General features: G+C 36.0%; 1 protein-coding gene across 5 annotated transcripts in view; it reads left to right on the top strand.

Moving 5' to 3' along the window:
- Positions 1-13130, top strand: part of LOC109609146 (rap1 GTPase-activating protein 1) — a 147803-nt gene that overhangs the window by 113923 nt on the left and 20750 nt on the right. The window contains exon 2 of one of the 5 annotated variants that reach the window (XM_020025791.2): positions 6478-6499. The exons of 3 other annotated variants lie outside the window; for them this stretch is intronic. Coding sequence is in view for 1 of the 2 variants with exons in the window: in XM_020025783.2 (XP_019881342.1) it covers positions 2809-2943 (135 nt within the window). In the remaining variant the exon portion in view is untranslated. Of the gene's footprint in view, positions 1-2558; positions 2944-6477; positions 6500-13130 lie in introns of those variants that run through there. One more of the 5 variants, XM_020025783.2, reaches the window with a different exon arrangement.

The raw sequence follows: 13130 nt of genomic DNA, 5'->3' as shown, positions 1-13130 counted from the left end.
GTTAACCATTTAACCCCTCAAATGTCGCGAATCATTCTCACATGTTAATCATTTCTAATTACCATTACAAAACAGCGTTATCTGCTTACAAGCGATAAGAGTGCATTAAGAATTTTTCGAATAAATGAACAAAAGAAAAAATCGTTTCGAAATCGTGTAGAAATTTCGCATTTTCAACACGCATCGTACGTACGGTGAAAGTGATAATTTGGCAGATCAAATGTTTATCTTGTAACTTTCTGTTTCAATCTTACTACACTTAAAAATTTTATTAAATCACTTTGCTTTTTTACAATAAAAGAATCTAATTTATATTTAATTTTAGCGTTACTAATAGTTTTTTGTAAGTTTATAAGTAAGTAGTAGTGTAAGTAGTAATTGTCCGATAAGCAAAGGTGGTAATTTGAGTGAAGTTCTCCGAACGTAAAACGTTTGTCGAATTGTCGGATTGTCGGATGTCTGGCCCGGACAAAAGCTTCGAAATAAGTAAAAAAACGCCACGAAAAGTCGGCAGGTGCCACACGTCAGAAAGGCCATGTGTCCGCCGGGCCGGCGTATTCGTGGGGGCCAGATGTCGTGGCACGGGGGCATAATTGGACACATTATCCCGTATCCCATTTCCACTGAAAATATTCCGTTTCTGGATAAAACTTCTCTGTACGGTTTCTAACCCAAATGTGGACAGTCAGGGATGACTCGTGTGTGGTTCACGTGAAAATAGATGACGACGGGGGAGGTTTTAAAAATAAACGAGATAAAGGCGCAGAGCTATTATTTTTATTGCATAATATTTATAATTGGTTGTGATCTAATGCGTGTTGGAATAATAAAGGAAACGAAGTTTTCCTGGGAATATCTGATAATTAGAACAATTGCGGAGCTATCTCAAAACGTATTAAATAAAAAGGAATGTCTTCATTTGAAGGACACCGATAACAATCTTATTTCATGTATACGTTTGTTATAAAATGAGATCAGATCAGATAATGTGAACGATACAAGGAAAAATTTTGCAAGATTTCAACAAAATAAGTTTTGCAAAACTAAGGCCATGGGACGATAAGAAATACGAACTTTAAAGTTAAAAGAAAGTTTAAATTCTCAAAAGCGTAGTTGAATTATATAAACAATAGTATTTTATACTAATTTAATCATTACAGTTAGAAATAAAGTTTATAATAATGATTAGAGTTCATTTTATAAAAAACAATTATTTTTATATGAGTGTTCCTATTTTATTCTGTTCTTTTCGTTAGTACAGCAGTACAACTGCAAAACTTCTGTATTTTATCATTTCAAGAGTTAAATCATAAAATGAAATCGATTTTTAATTTTTTTCAATGTCCCGAAGCTCCTAATTTCATCGGAAATTGAATGAGGAAGTCAAAAAAAATTGTTTTATCTTCTTAACTTTATCGTAACATGGTTAAAAATCGAAATTAAGAAAATAACCTCGTTTTTTTTAAGTGCTTATAAACAGACATAGCTCTTATTTTTTTTCTAGAAGCTACCGTTATTGCCCAAAACATACCCGGTATTTAGATCAATCGATTCACAAGCTACTGAGAATAACAATTTTTACTGATTTTCAATATTTTTTGATTTATTTACGGTAACAGATAAAGATCTGAAAGTTGCAGCATCGAAGTATCTTATGAGTACCAACATTTCCTGAAATTATGAGCCAATTCGGCCTTATCGTCCCATATTCTTTAATATTAAAAAAATTAAAATCAAAACAAAATTTAATATTTAAATATAAAAGCAAATACACATAATATCATTTTTAAAATAAATTATTATACATTGTAAAACTACAATTAATTTTGAAATTTTTCGTAATTTTAAAATTTGACTAACATTTTAGAATGTAAATTTAATTATAAAATTGATTAATTCTTTATTTAAATGAATTCAAGATATCTATTGATTTTTATTTTAGTTATATTAACTAAACTTTTTAATTTGAGTTTCCATTGTTTTTAATTATAGAAATGTTCACTTTTTATTTAATTTGACAGTGTAATAAATTGTGTATTTTATATCTTTTGAAGTTTACTTAAAACTAATTATTTTAAAGTAATTCTTTTAACTTTAAATTTATTTATATTAACAATATTTAATTTTATTTGACAATGAACAAATTTTAATTTTGAATTTCCTTGGTGTGGCGGTTTATTTTGGACAAAAACGACACAATTAAAAGTTTATATTATATTGATTTATTACCTATGTTTACTTCCAGACTAATTATAAGTAATTATTTCTGCATAAACACATTACTCTTAAGTTAATTGAGTGCTATCACAATAGCAACGTCAATAACAAAGTCGGCAAAGAATTACCTGTTTATTACTAAAATTTCCACCCCACAACCGGCACCCCCAATTCTAGAACCGGGTAACCGAATTTCGAATTCTCCCACCCGCCTCACGAAACCGCGCCGTCGCCTTCGATTGGCCCGCTCCCCGGCTTTGGAAAGGTGGATCGCAGACCGTCGACGCTACGAAACGCAAACGCGTTCCGCTCGCAGTCGCTCGTCTGGTTTCCATGTAGTCGTGCCGTGTGAATCCCTCGTGCCCACCACCGGATTACGTGACCGGACCTCCGGAACCCGGAGAAGTACGACACCGCGCTGACGGAAATGTGACTGCCTCACACACGCACACGCTTATCCCATCGAATTGTGTTTGTGTTTATTGTTTTTTTATTTCTATGTTGTCGTGGACTGATTGTTAAAGAGATTTCTGACCGGAATTTTCGGTTGTTATTGTTGTGGATGTGTTAGAATTTCGAGCGGGGTTCCACATGCGTACCCTCGCGGACTCCGAGAGGAACACTTTGCCCAGGGGCTGGGTGCGACAGGCGGTCATGGGGGTGCTTAGGTGGAAAGACGTGCCCAACAACAACAGGGCCGACACCCTCGACAAGAGACACATCCAGGTATATAACGAAACAAATCCTCCTACGTCTTGCGTCTTGCGTCTTGCGTCTTGCGTCCTGTCCCTTTTAAATATTATTTTATATTTAGTAGTAATAGTCGTTTGTGGAATCGTAAAAAAGTTACGTTTTACCTCTCTCTACAAATCGTTTGTTTGATTTGTTTTTGTTTACGAAGGGCCGTTAAAAGGTACTTGGGATTGTTTAGGTTTCTAGACCCTTTAGGGCGATTAGTTAAAAGGTTAACTCATTTGCGTTTAATATTGTTGCCAGATGGGTATTACTGTTACTTTTCAAAACAAATTTTGACAAAAATAGTGGATAGTCAAATTATATTATTACTTTTCCGCTAAATTTTATTTAGATTTATAATATTTTTAAGCTAACAAATCTAAACTTAATCGAACGTTAATAAAATTGTGTACATTGTGTTTATCAAGATTAATAATAATATTATTCTCAATTCAAATTTTATAGTTCATTAACATTTCCTTTTATTTCTAGTTTATTATGTCTACTATTTTCTTTAAATAAGACTTTTTTTAATATTTTTCTCCTTTAATATTAATGTGCTTTCCTCTCAAACATTTACTTATCGTATTTTCGTTAAAAACTGAAAATGTGCTTATGAGCCTCCGTGCCATTGCAGATAAGATCAACAATTGTATAAAATATTTAACATGGAACAATTTGCACATGCACATTTATTCCGTCGTCCTTAGAATTTTTATAATTCCTTTTTGACCCACATCCATCCATCCATCCATCCATCCATCCATTCCGCTCTTCAAACTCCTATCCGAACCTCATCGTGGCATTTGAATCTTTTCACTTGCAGCCAACGATTACGTACATAAACCTGAATTTTCCTCTCCTTCTCTCCGTGATTATCTTTTCAGCCGTGTGTTTTGGACGCGTATCTTGATACTTCGACGCGGCGATTTATCGATGTGACATTTCAACGGACGTTCCGAACATTACGCTTATCAACGCTGTCCAGATAATAATATTTCCCTAAATCAACCGACCGACAAATCGTCATCTCTGTCTCCCTCTTCCCCTATCTGGCAATGAGTATATTTCTAGGTATTTATTTGAGACGAGCATTTTCAACCGATTTTCAATTGATCAATGAATAATATTGGTAATAATACACCTGACATTGTAATCATCCAATTACTCAATAGACTCGGTGTGTTATTAGCTAAATTAATAGACGTGGTTACAGTGCAATCTATAAATAAATATACGTCACATCAGAACAGGTAGTACAAGATTTGTAAATAACGTTGATAAATGTTAATAGTTTCGTAAAATGTTTAGTGTTCATTGATGCAATGTTCAACTCTTTCTGAGTGTTGATAGGTTAAAATACTTTCAAAATGTTGATCAATTTATTTTTGTTATGGTTTTATGCAAATATTTTCTAAAATGTTAAATATTATAAGCAATAAAATATTATTATATAATATGAAAAGGTGAAAATGAACAAGGAAATAAATAAAGATTTTGAGCTTTAAGTAATAAAGCGGTTTTAAGGGGCAATTTACTGAATTTATTTAGTCTGGATATTTGCGTCGATTAGATTAGGGAATCCCATTAACATGATGCATTTCTGTCCTGTTTTCCCCCGTTTCAGTTGCACATGAATCATCGTTTTGCTTAATTTAAAGGGTTTTCCGGGCCCTCCCGATAACTGGCAGGTATTACGCACGCACGGGGGCGACTTTCATTAGACCTTAAATATAACTAAAACTAAGAGGGATTTACCGGTCATTAAAACTGGAATTGTGGTATTAAGTCGGCGTGCATCATCCGATAAGGATTACTTGTGAATCATGTTGTTCGGTGTCCGTATTGGGCACGAAAAAGCCACCCCCTGATTTACAATTCGCCTCGGTTAATACACATCCAGCGGATTAATTTATGCCGGCTCGAATACTACGTGCATATTTAATAAACAAATCATACTTTTACTTTACAATACCTACGGCGTTAATTGTGTAATGATTTTATAATTCATGCCCGCCGATAAATTCGCATTAATCGTGCACACACGCACAAACGGCGCAAAGTTTATCGGATGCAGCGGTGCAAGTGGAACAGGTGAAACTGGCAAAATCGCTGTTGCTGGTTGATTAACTCGTTAAATTTATTCGGGTTTATGTTCGTTAGAAACTCGCCGATTATCCATTCACACGGTGATCCTAAAAAGGTTGTTAACTTTCGATAAACGCGCACATGAAACAACAACACATGATTAGTTAGTTAGTTATAACATTTATACAATCACGTAAGACGAATTGGAGCAATATAACTTGAAAAATCTTATTAAACCAACGAAAGCAACGTCACCAGTCTATTCACCGTAAAATTCAAAGACCGTTTGTTTTTGACGGCAATGCAATTCACTCTGTAAACCCGTAAAACTAATAATTTGCCCCCCAGAACACAATTATAAAGCCCGGCATTCGCAACCCGTTTCGCTCGGTTGTGTGTTAATGATTGTGATAATTATTTCGCGTCTGAAGTGCGAAATGCAATTCCGCAGTTTCGCCATTAATAAAACGAAAACGAATCACACGACACGACGCGACACGACGCGACACGACGCGACACGACGCGACGCGACACGATATTTTTATTTTCGACTTCAATTCCACCATAACCCTAACACTTCGATTGGGTGGGTTTATATTTATTTTATATTTTATAAAATATTTGTAAAAAATTGAAATAAAAAAATAAACAGCATAATACCAAATTTATGTAATATAACATAGAAAAAAACCATAACCATGAATATTAAATTATTAAATATCTCAATTTTTAATATATTCATATTTTAAAAAAATATTGACATATGTATAAAATTAAAATAAAGAAATTTCAATTTAAAGATATATTTCTTAATACACTAACTACTAACACACATTAAACTTTGTATTGTTTGTATGTTTATCAAATAAAAAAATCGATTAATGAGGTTTTTACACGTTAACGCTGAAATTAATTTAAAATTTTTTATTATCAAAAAATTCTTTAATCTTTTAACTTTTCCGTCAAAAATATTGATTTTTTAAAGATTTATGAATTTGAACGCTTAAAATACAGAAATATAGAAACGTAATAAGTTTTCATTTTTTAAGATTTTTGTAGAAATTTAGTTTCTCTAATTTAAGCTTCAGGTATTAAAAGTACCAATTCATTCCAATATTAATGTGCAGTTGATTATTGATAAGATAAAAATAATTGTTTATCAAATATTTATTCAGTGTATGGGATAGAGTATAATTTTAGAAGTATTTCACGAAAAGTAAAAACTTTAATTTGCAGGAGATAAATAAAATAAATATTTTATAGTCACAAATAACAAAATAATTTTGTTCCTTTAACAAATTGTTAATTGATAATTTTTAATAGTAAAATCGATTTAGTGACATAACAAGTAACATTTTATTTAGCGGGGAGTGTTCGTACCGTTAAACGTTGCGACTTTCGTTTACATTTGTAATAACGTTTCTGATTTTGTTTCAGGTAAGAGAAGTGTGTTGGCGTGGTAAGAGTTTATGAATACCGTAGGCGGAAAAATAAGGGTGGTTTACTGCGTTATAAATTGGGCAAGGTCAAAATATTACCCGATTTAAATATTCATGAGTGGTGGGGTTCTCCCTTTTAGCAGATTGCATATATAATATAATTCAACTAAAACATAAACACAAATAAAGAATTCTTGAGTCTTGAAGGGCGACACTTTATTCAGCATTCACATGAAATGCCAAGATATTAAAAATTCATGAAGGAAATTAATTATGTTCCTTGTTCTTTATTGGCCCGTAAAAATGTTATATTATCCAAGCGGCTGTAAATCGTATTTGTTGTTGTTCATCATTTATTTATCCATCTGTCTTCGATGACTTCATCAAAGGATGTGATTGATCCGCTTCTGAAATTCGAATCTGAATTAACAACTGTGTAATTAATATCATTTTTACGAGATAAATATTCACGAGTGCTAATCCGAATTTAAGCAAAAACTAGGTGACCCGAGAGCACGAACCGAAAACAAACATCGTTCTTTCCAAACGTCGAAAGTTCCGTCGAGAAATTCGTCGTCGTTTTACTGTCGCCCATGTCGAATCTATAATTTATCGCATCGTTTTTATCCGGCCCTTTCGATTTATCTCGTCATAATTTATTTGATTATTCGCCATCCTTGGCAAATTACACAGACAAGTTCTTATTGTGCATCCAGGTATATTTGTAATCCGCGCGTTTCATTCACAAGCACACTCTCGCATCCCAAACGGAAGTGAATGAATCACGAAATGTGAGACTTCCTCTTTTAGATAAAGCGCAACGTAAAAAAGTGTCCGTAATGCAAAGTTAGTTGCTCGTTTTAGCACCGAAACGACTCTTTTTCTATCTGTTACTTCCTCCATCCGGGCCGGATTACGTTCCGCGTCTGTTGAGAGAGGATATCATGAATTATCGTCGGACACTGTGATTATTTTCGAAAATCGCCAAGTTTTAATATAAAGTTTTGACGGATGCGAGGCGGAACTATCCCTGAGTTTTTTTCTTCTTTTTTTAATAAATCCGTCGTGTTTGTGCAGCCGAGGAAGAATTCAATTCCGGCGCAATCACAGAGTTAAGTGGTCCGTTCTCGGAGGAAATACGGAGAGTATTATACTTGGAAAATCAGTTTAACAAATAACTATGATAGTAGGAAACATACAGATAAATCCGCCAGTCGATTAGCAGTTTTATGGATACAGATAACTGCGATCGATTCAAAGAGATTTACGGTTATGGGGCGTTATCGGGACGGTTTTCATTGCCCTATTAATATTTTGTACATTTACCTCATTAATGACGATATGATTCCAATAAGTGAGTCAGGATCGTGTTTTATCGTGGAGTAAACTAATTACTTCAGCAGTTGTTTGTGAGCAGTCCGAAAATATACGTCTGCAATTAGTTCAATATTGTTAAAAGGTACAAAAAAAATGAGCAGGATTATTCAATTCAGTTGGTATTACAACAATTTAAGTACTTTTTCAAAAAATATTACAAGGAAACGTTTAATGAACGAATGAATTTAATAAACGAAGTTTTTGTATAAATTGGATTCCAGTATTAAATATTAAACATTAACGTTAAAATATTGATTTTGTGAGTTTGTCAACAAGAAAATTATGAGGGGAACGTTAAAAATTGAACACAGATATTGGTCAATCAATCCTGAACGTTTGGTTTGCCAGATGTTCGTACGGAAATTAAATATGCAATCGAACTGCATCGGACTGCGCCAGAACAAACACAGTCCAAGCAAATAATTTAATCCGGACTGAATTATTATTTGTCCGTAATGAAATTTAGTTCGTTAACACTAGGAGATAATTAATTTTGATTCGAGTGCAGTTTTTCGTAACCGTTAACGGTTTTTCAATTGTGACGTTTGATGGCAGGCTCGTGATACACAACAACATCAATGGGACTTTATATATTTATCAAGACCTCACCAATGTCAGTTAACCAGCTAATTCGCAATGGTCATTGTTATCCCGATAAATTTCAATAAACAAAAGACAACTGTACCTTAACGAATCGGCGAGGAAGACACAAGAGAAAACTTGAATTGCTTATTATTAAATCCCATTCGGGTCGAAAGCCAATCGAATCGGGCAAGTGAAGACTCGGGATTGTGCCCGGCAAATTGAAATTTTAATCAACCTCTTACCATTCGGCCCCAAGAAATCATAATTACGTAACGTTTTACTGTTCTCTCGTTCCGACTGCATTAAAGTCTCCCTCCCGCGAGTTATTAAATTTGCTGGATTGCGGTTTGTTCGCCCGCGCCTCGGCCAATTAGCCGTGGTTTCTATAAACAATCACTTATTAACTTATTCAGAATCAGATTTGCCAGTTTAATTAAATGTTTCTTGTCGATTTAAGCGATTCTTGCGTTTGCTATTTAGAAATATCTTCTGTGACGACAAAGAAATCGAAACTGAAAACAACTCGGAACGGAAATTATGGAAATGAGAGGGACAGGGACGTAGAGGTAATGGATTATCTTATTAACACTCTCTTACCTGTTATTCACCCTCTAGGATCGAAAATTGCGTTAATGGAATTCTGTTTGCCGATAACCATCCAGCTAGACCCTTAACGAAGTTTGCATAACTACTACAACGCCAACAATGGCCTTAAATTCCCTTCAATTAGGCTAGGTCGTGTCTTAAAACGCCCCCAGACGTACGCCAGCCGTCAGCATTTGATATTTTTGCATTAAAATAAAACAGACCGGTAAGACCGGTCTGCAGTAATAGAACTTCCCACCAACTGCTATTACCCGCAACTCTCGACCATTTCCCCCGTGCATCATAGAAAACGTAAAAACGGGAAGGTATGATTGAAGTTCTCGGGAGATGCGGAGGTTGTGTATTAAAATATAATGTGTTCGTTGGCATTTGGATCACGTGCCGCCCTCGGACCGTTTTGGAGGATCCATTTCCTGTACAGGAATCCCAATGAGCCCCAATCGTGCCGGACGCCCGACTGATTAATGGTCCTCTATTTTGTTTATGCAACGATTTTTTCGTCGACAATTATAAACGAAAATCGATCGGAGAACATTTCGAAGCTGGAATTCCTCGTGTTTGTATCGTGCTGGAAATTTGTTCGTAATTTCCCGATCGTCGTATAAATTTGCCCCGACAATACAAACAACCGTGACTCACCGGTGTGCACCTTGCGGAAGCCGCATTCCACCCTCCCGTTTCGACTGACGTGGCGGGGCGTAAAAAAAAGCCGGATGTACCTTTGCCGGGTCGGTTCTCATCGGCAGGAAGCCCGCAGGTTTCTGCCGATCCGCGGACCGTGTCCCATTGCATATGCATGCCTTGGTGGTGGTTAATCGGTCTGAGGGGACGAACGAAGGGCCCTTTTCTTTCTGAAAGCGGCCGAAAGGAAACAATGAACAATGAATGGTGTGCAGCCAACGGCAACATGTCTTATCGCCGCCTTATCTGGCTTCAACATATTGTGCTCCATTAACTGGACACTGGGAAAAATGTTAAATGTTTGATGAGTGGAAACGAACGTGGTAATTGGTTAGGTGTTGTGAAAAATTATCAGTCAGATTGTCGACGAGCCAACAGCGTCGTCGTCAACCCCTCTGGAATATTAGAACCTAACCTAATATTAGAAAATGAAAGCAAACAGACGATGATTAAGAACTGACATCATCGAGTTCCATTCCAAGGAAATAAAAGACACTAAACAGAACATTAAAATCACCGAATCCGTTTTGATTTGAAACCATCTCTGACGTCACGTTCACCTTGAAGAGGCTCGTTCAACAATAGATAACGTTGCTAATGAGAAAGTAAATATAAACGTGTTGCTCCACATCCATACCACACAAACGAATTGTATGTGGTGTGGATAACCTGGTTTTTGGGGTGACATAATTTTCTGCATAATTATCGCGACGTTTTCACAGTCGAGGTGGTTTTTGTGCTAGACTACAATGTTTGAGAGTCTATCGAGGTTAAGCTGGATAAAATATCGCCCGGTTTCGTTGTACGTTCACTTCGCGGCTCGTTGTCTCTTCCACCCACTAACACTTTTGTTTGTTCAGCAGAACTCTTGAACATTGTTTATTTTAATATTTCAATTCTTTCTTTTCAGTGAAATTCTCGGAAGAGTATTGTAACTGTTGCAGTTTTTGGAAGGGAAACCTTGCGACGTGTAAAATATTTTGCTAGTAAGAAGTGTTGGAATAGATGAGGAACAATTTGTGAAAGTGTATCAAGCACGGATGAATAATGCCGGATTAGTCAGTCACCTTGGTATCCGAGCACAGATTCTCGCTGAAATTGAAATGCACGCCCGTTCCTGAACAACTCTTATCTAAATCTGACAAATCTGAATTTGCCGTTTCAACTTCGCGTCACGTGACGATCGAGTTTTAGGTGTGCGCACAAAATTGATAATAAATTTCGTGAATGATGTTGGCGACTGGATAAATGAAAATGGTCCGTCGCCCGTTCTGGTTTATGACCAGGTCCTGCCTGTGCGTTTGTTCGTCCGGGCGTTTTGTAAAATTGATGAATCCGTTCATCATTCTTTTACCTGATGCATTCCGGTCACAATCGTATCATATCGTAATTTTTCCTTCGCACGTGATGTTACAATACACTAGTACAACTTCGAGTCGTCCATCACTCTCTACAAGTTTGTTTTATTATTTAACTTAAGTAAAAAGGTAGATCTAAAAGTCAATCAATATTGAATATCGAAATTTAATTGAATTAAGCAATTAACTTTCATTCCCCACTTTGTTCCAAGCCATAAAACGATTCTCGGGAGTTTAATTTGCAAGTGGATTGCGTCCTAAATATTTATACAGTAATACCGACTGTAATTAATAAGTTTCCAGGTACTCAACCCATTTAAATAAATTACGGTTGTTATCAAACGGCGCGGTTAATTTGTCTGCGGCGATAACAAGAAGATAATTTACATTGCAGCCGTTTGTCATAATTGGTGGACGTGTCTCCCTCCTGTTTTTGAAGAGCTGAAAACAGTTTATTTTTATCCAAATAGGCAAATATTGCCTCTCATTTAAATATTCTCAAGGTAAATCGTATTGAAATCGTCGTTTTTTCGGTTAGAATATAAAGCCTTGCGTCGTGACCAGAACGAATCTTAATACGTGACGTTTGGTGAGTAACGAAACACCAGTTTGGAAGGAAAATGTATGGGGCTTCAAAGCCGTGATTAAGCCAGACAGGAATGATTCATCCGATTTAAAGTATGAGGTATTAATTACTTGGGATATTTGCAAAATGATAAGCCACAATGCAAATAATCATTTATTTCTAATTCTGGACGATAAATACGGTTTTATAAGCAATAGAATAGCGAATAATAATAAATAATGTCGGTAGACTTAATATAATAGCATGTGTGCGAATTCTTATTTATGGCTAATATGCGGCACGTTATCTGTTATGCAACAAGAAAAATATTATTGTAACATGTTTATAAATATTTAAAAGTATTCGTGCGATAAGCAGTATTTATCGTCGGGGTTGCGCTTTGGCACGTCCAACCTATTAAATTAAATCTGTTCCAGTTACTTTCCTGTAACTGTAACGGATAAATTGCAGCAAAATTATCGAACAACCCGATTGCGTTCTAGATTTCAGGATTGTCACACATGTGAAGCAACGGTGACTCGGCACGGATCGTTTTTAGTGACTCGCTTTTTGTCTCGTTCCCATGGTTTCCTTTCCCGGATAATTGGTCCGGTAAACGTTACAATAAAATGCGGGAACCTGATAAGACCCGTTGGTCATTGACGACGCGGATCCTCCGTTAACACGCACGATTATTCATCGGCGACGATTTCGCGTTTTTTTTATCATTCGGTCACGAATTTATGTGTGTGTGTAGACGGTTCGAGGATCCGCTCATGTCTCGTGGCGGATATGAGTCTGCGACGTGACGTTCTTACCTGATTGGGGCGTCTGGTCAGGTTTTTCATCCGGCCCCTGTTCGTATACAGGAAGCTGCAAAACTAATTTATTAAATGTGTGTTTGGAGACGAGTTAATTAATGGATGGTCGTTGATGACTGACTCCGGAGTTGGAAAAGTTGGATGGAAAATTGCTCAAACATGTTTAGAACAAGCATTATTTCTATTATTTAACTGTTAAGGAAACAGTTCAGCAACTTGTCGACAGTTTTGCGAAAACGTGTAATTTGGTATGGACCATTGTAAAAAATTACAAAAGCAGAATTTTCGAAATCGTTGCAGGTAAACATCAGCGGCAAGTTCATCGAAAAACTGTTCGACATGCAGGTATTTAAATGGCGCAACAAAAAACACAAACTCCCGAATTATATAACCGTCAATTAGGAGACTAATCTGCTTACGTAACGCAAAAAAAGAATAAATCGATTTTGCCGGACGAACGGTGAAATCACGAAAGTGAACGCGAAGAAACCAAGCCGAAAAAAAATCACTGGACTTTCACGGCGAAAAACCAGAATCGAAGGGGGAAAAGTTTCTCTCAGTGTTTGCGACTGGATGGTAACGACCTTTCAGTACGCAGTTAATTCGTTTTAATAATGAATTTTATTAAATGTAAAGGTTGAGGACTTCGTGACCATTG

The sequence above is a fragment of the Aethina tumida genome, chromosome 1 (assembly GCF_024364675.1).
Source record: "Aethina tumida isolate Nest 87 chromosome 1, icAetTumi1.1, whole genome shotgun sequence".
In the NCBI taxonomy this organism is placed as follows: Eukaryota; Metazoa; Arthropoda; class Insecta; order Coleoptera; family Nitidulidae; genus Aethina; species Aethina tumida.
Note: the sequence above shows the minus strand (reverse complement) of the source record. Positions and strands in the feature narration are given on the sequence as shown.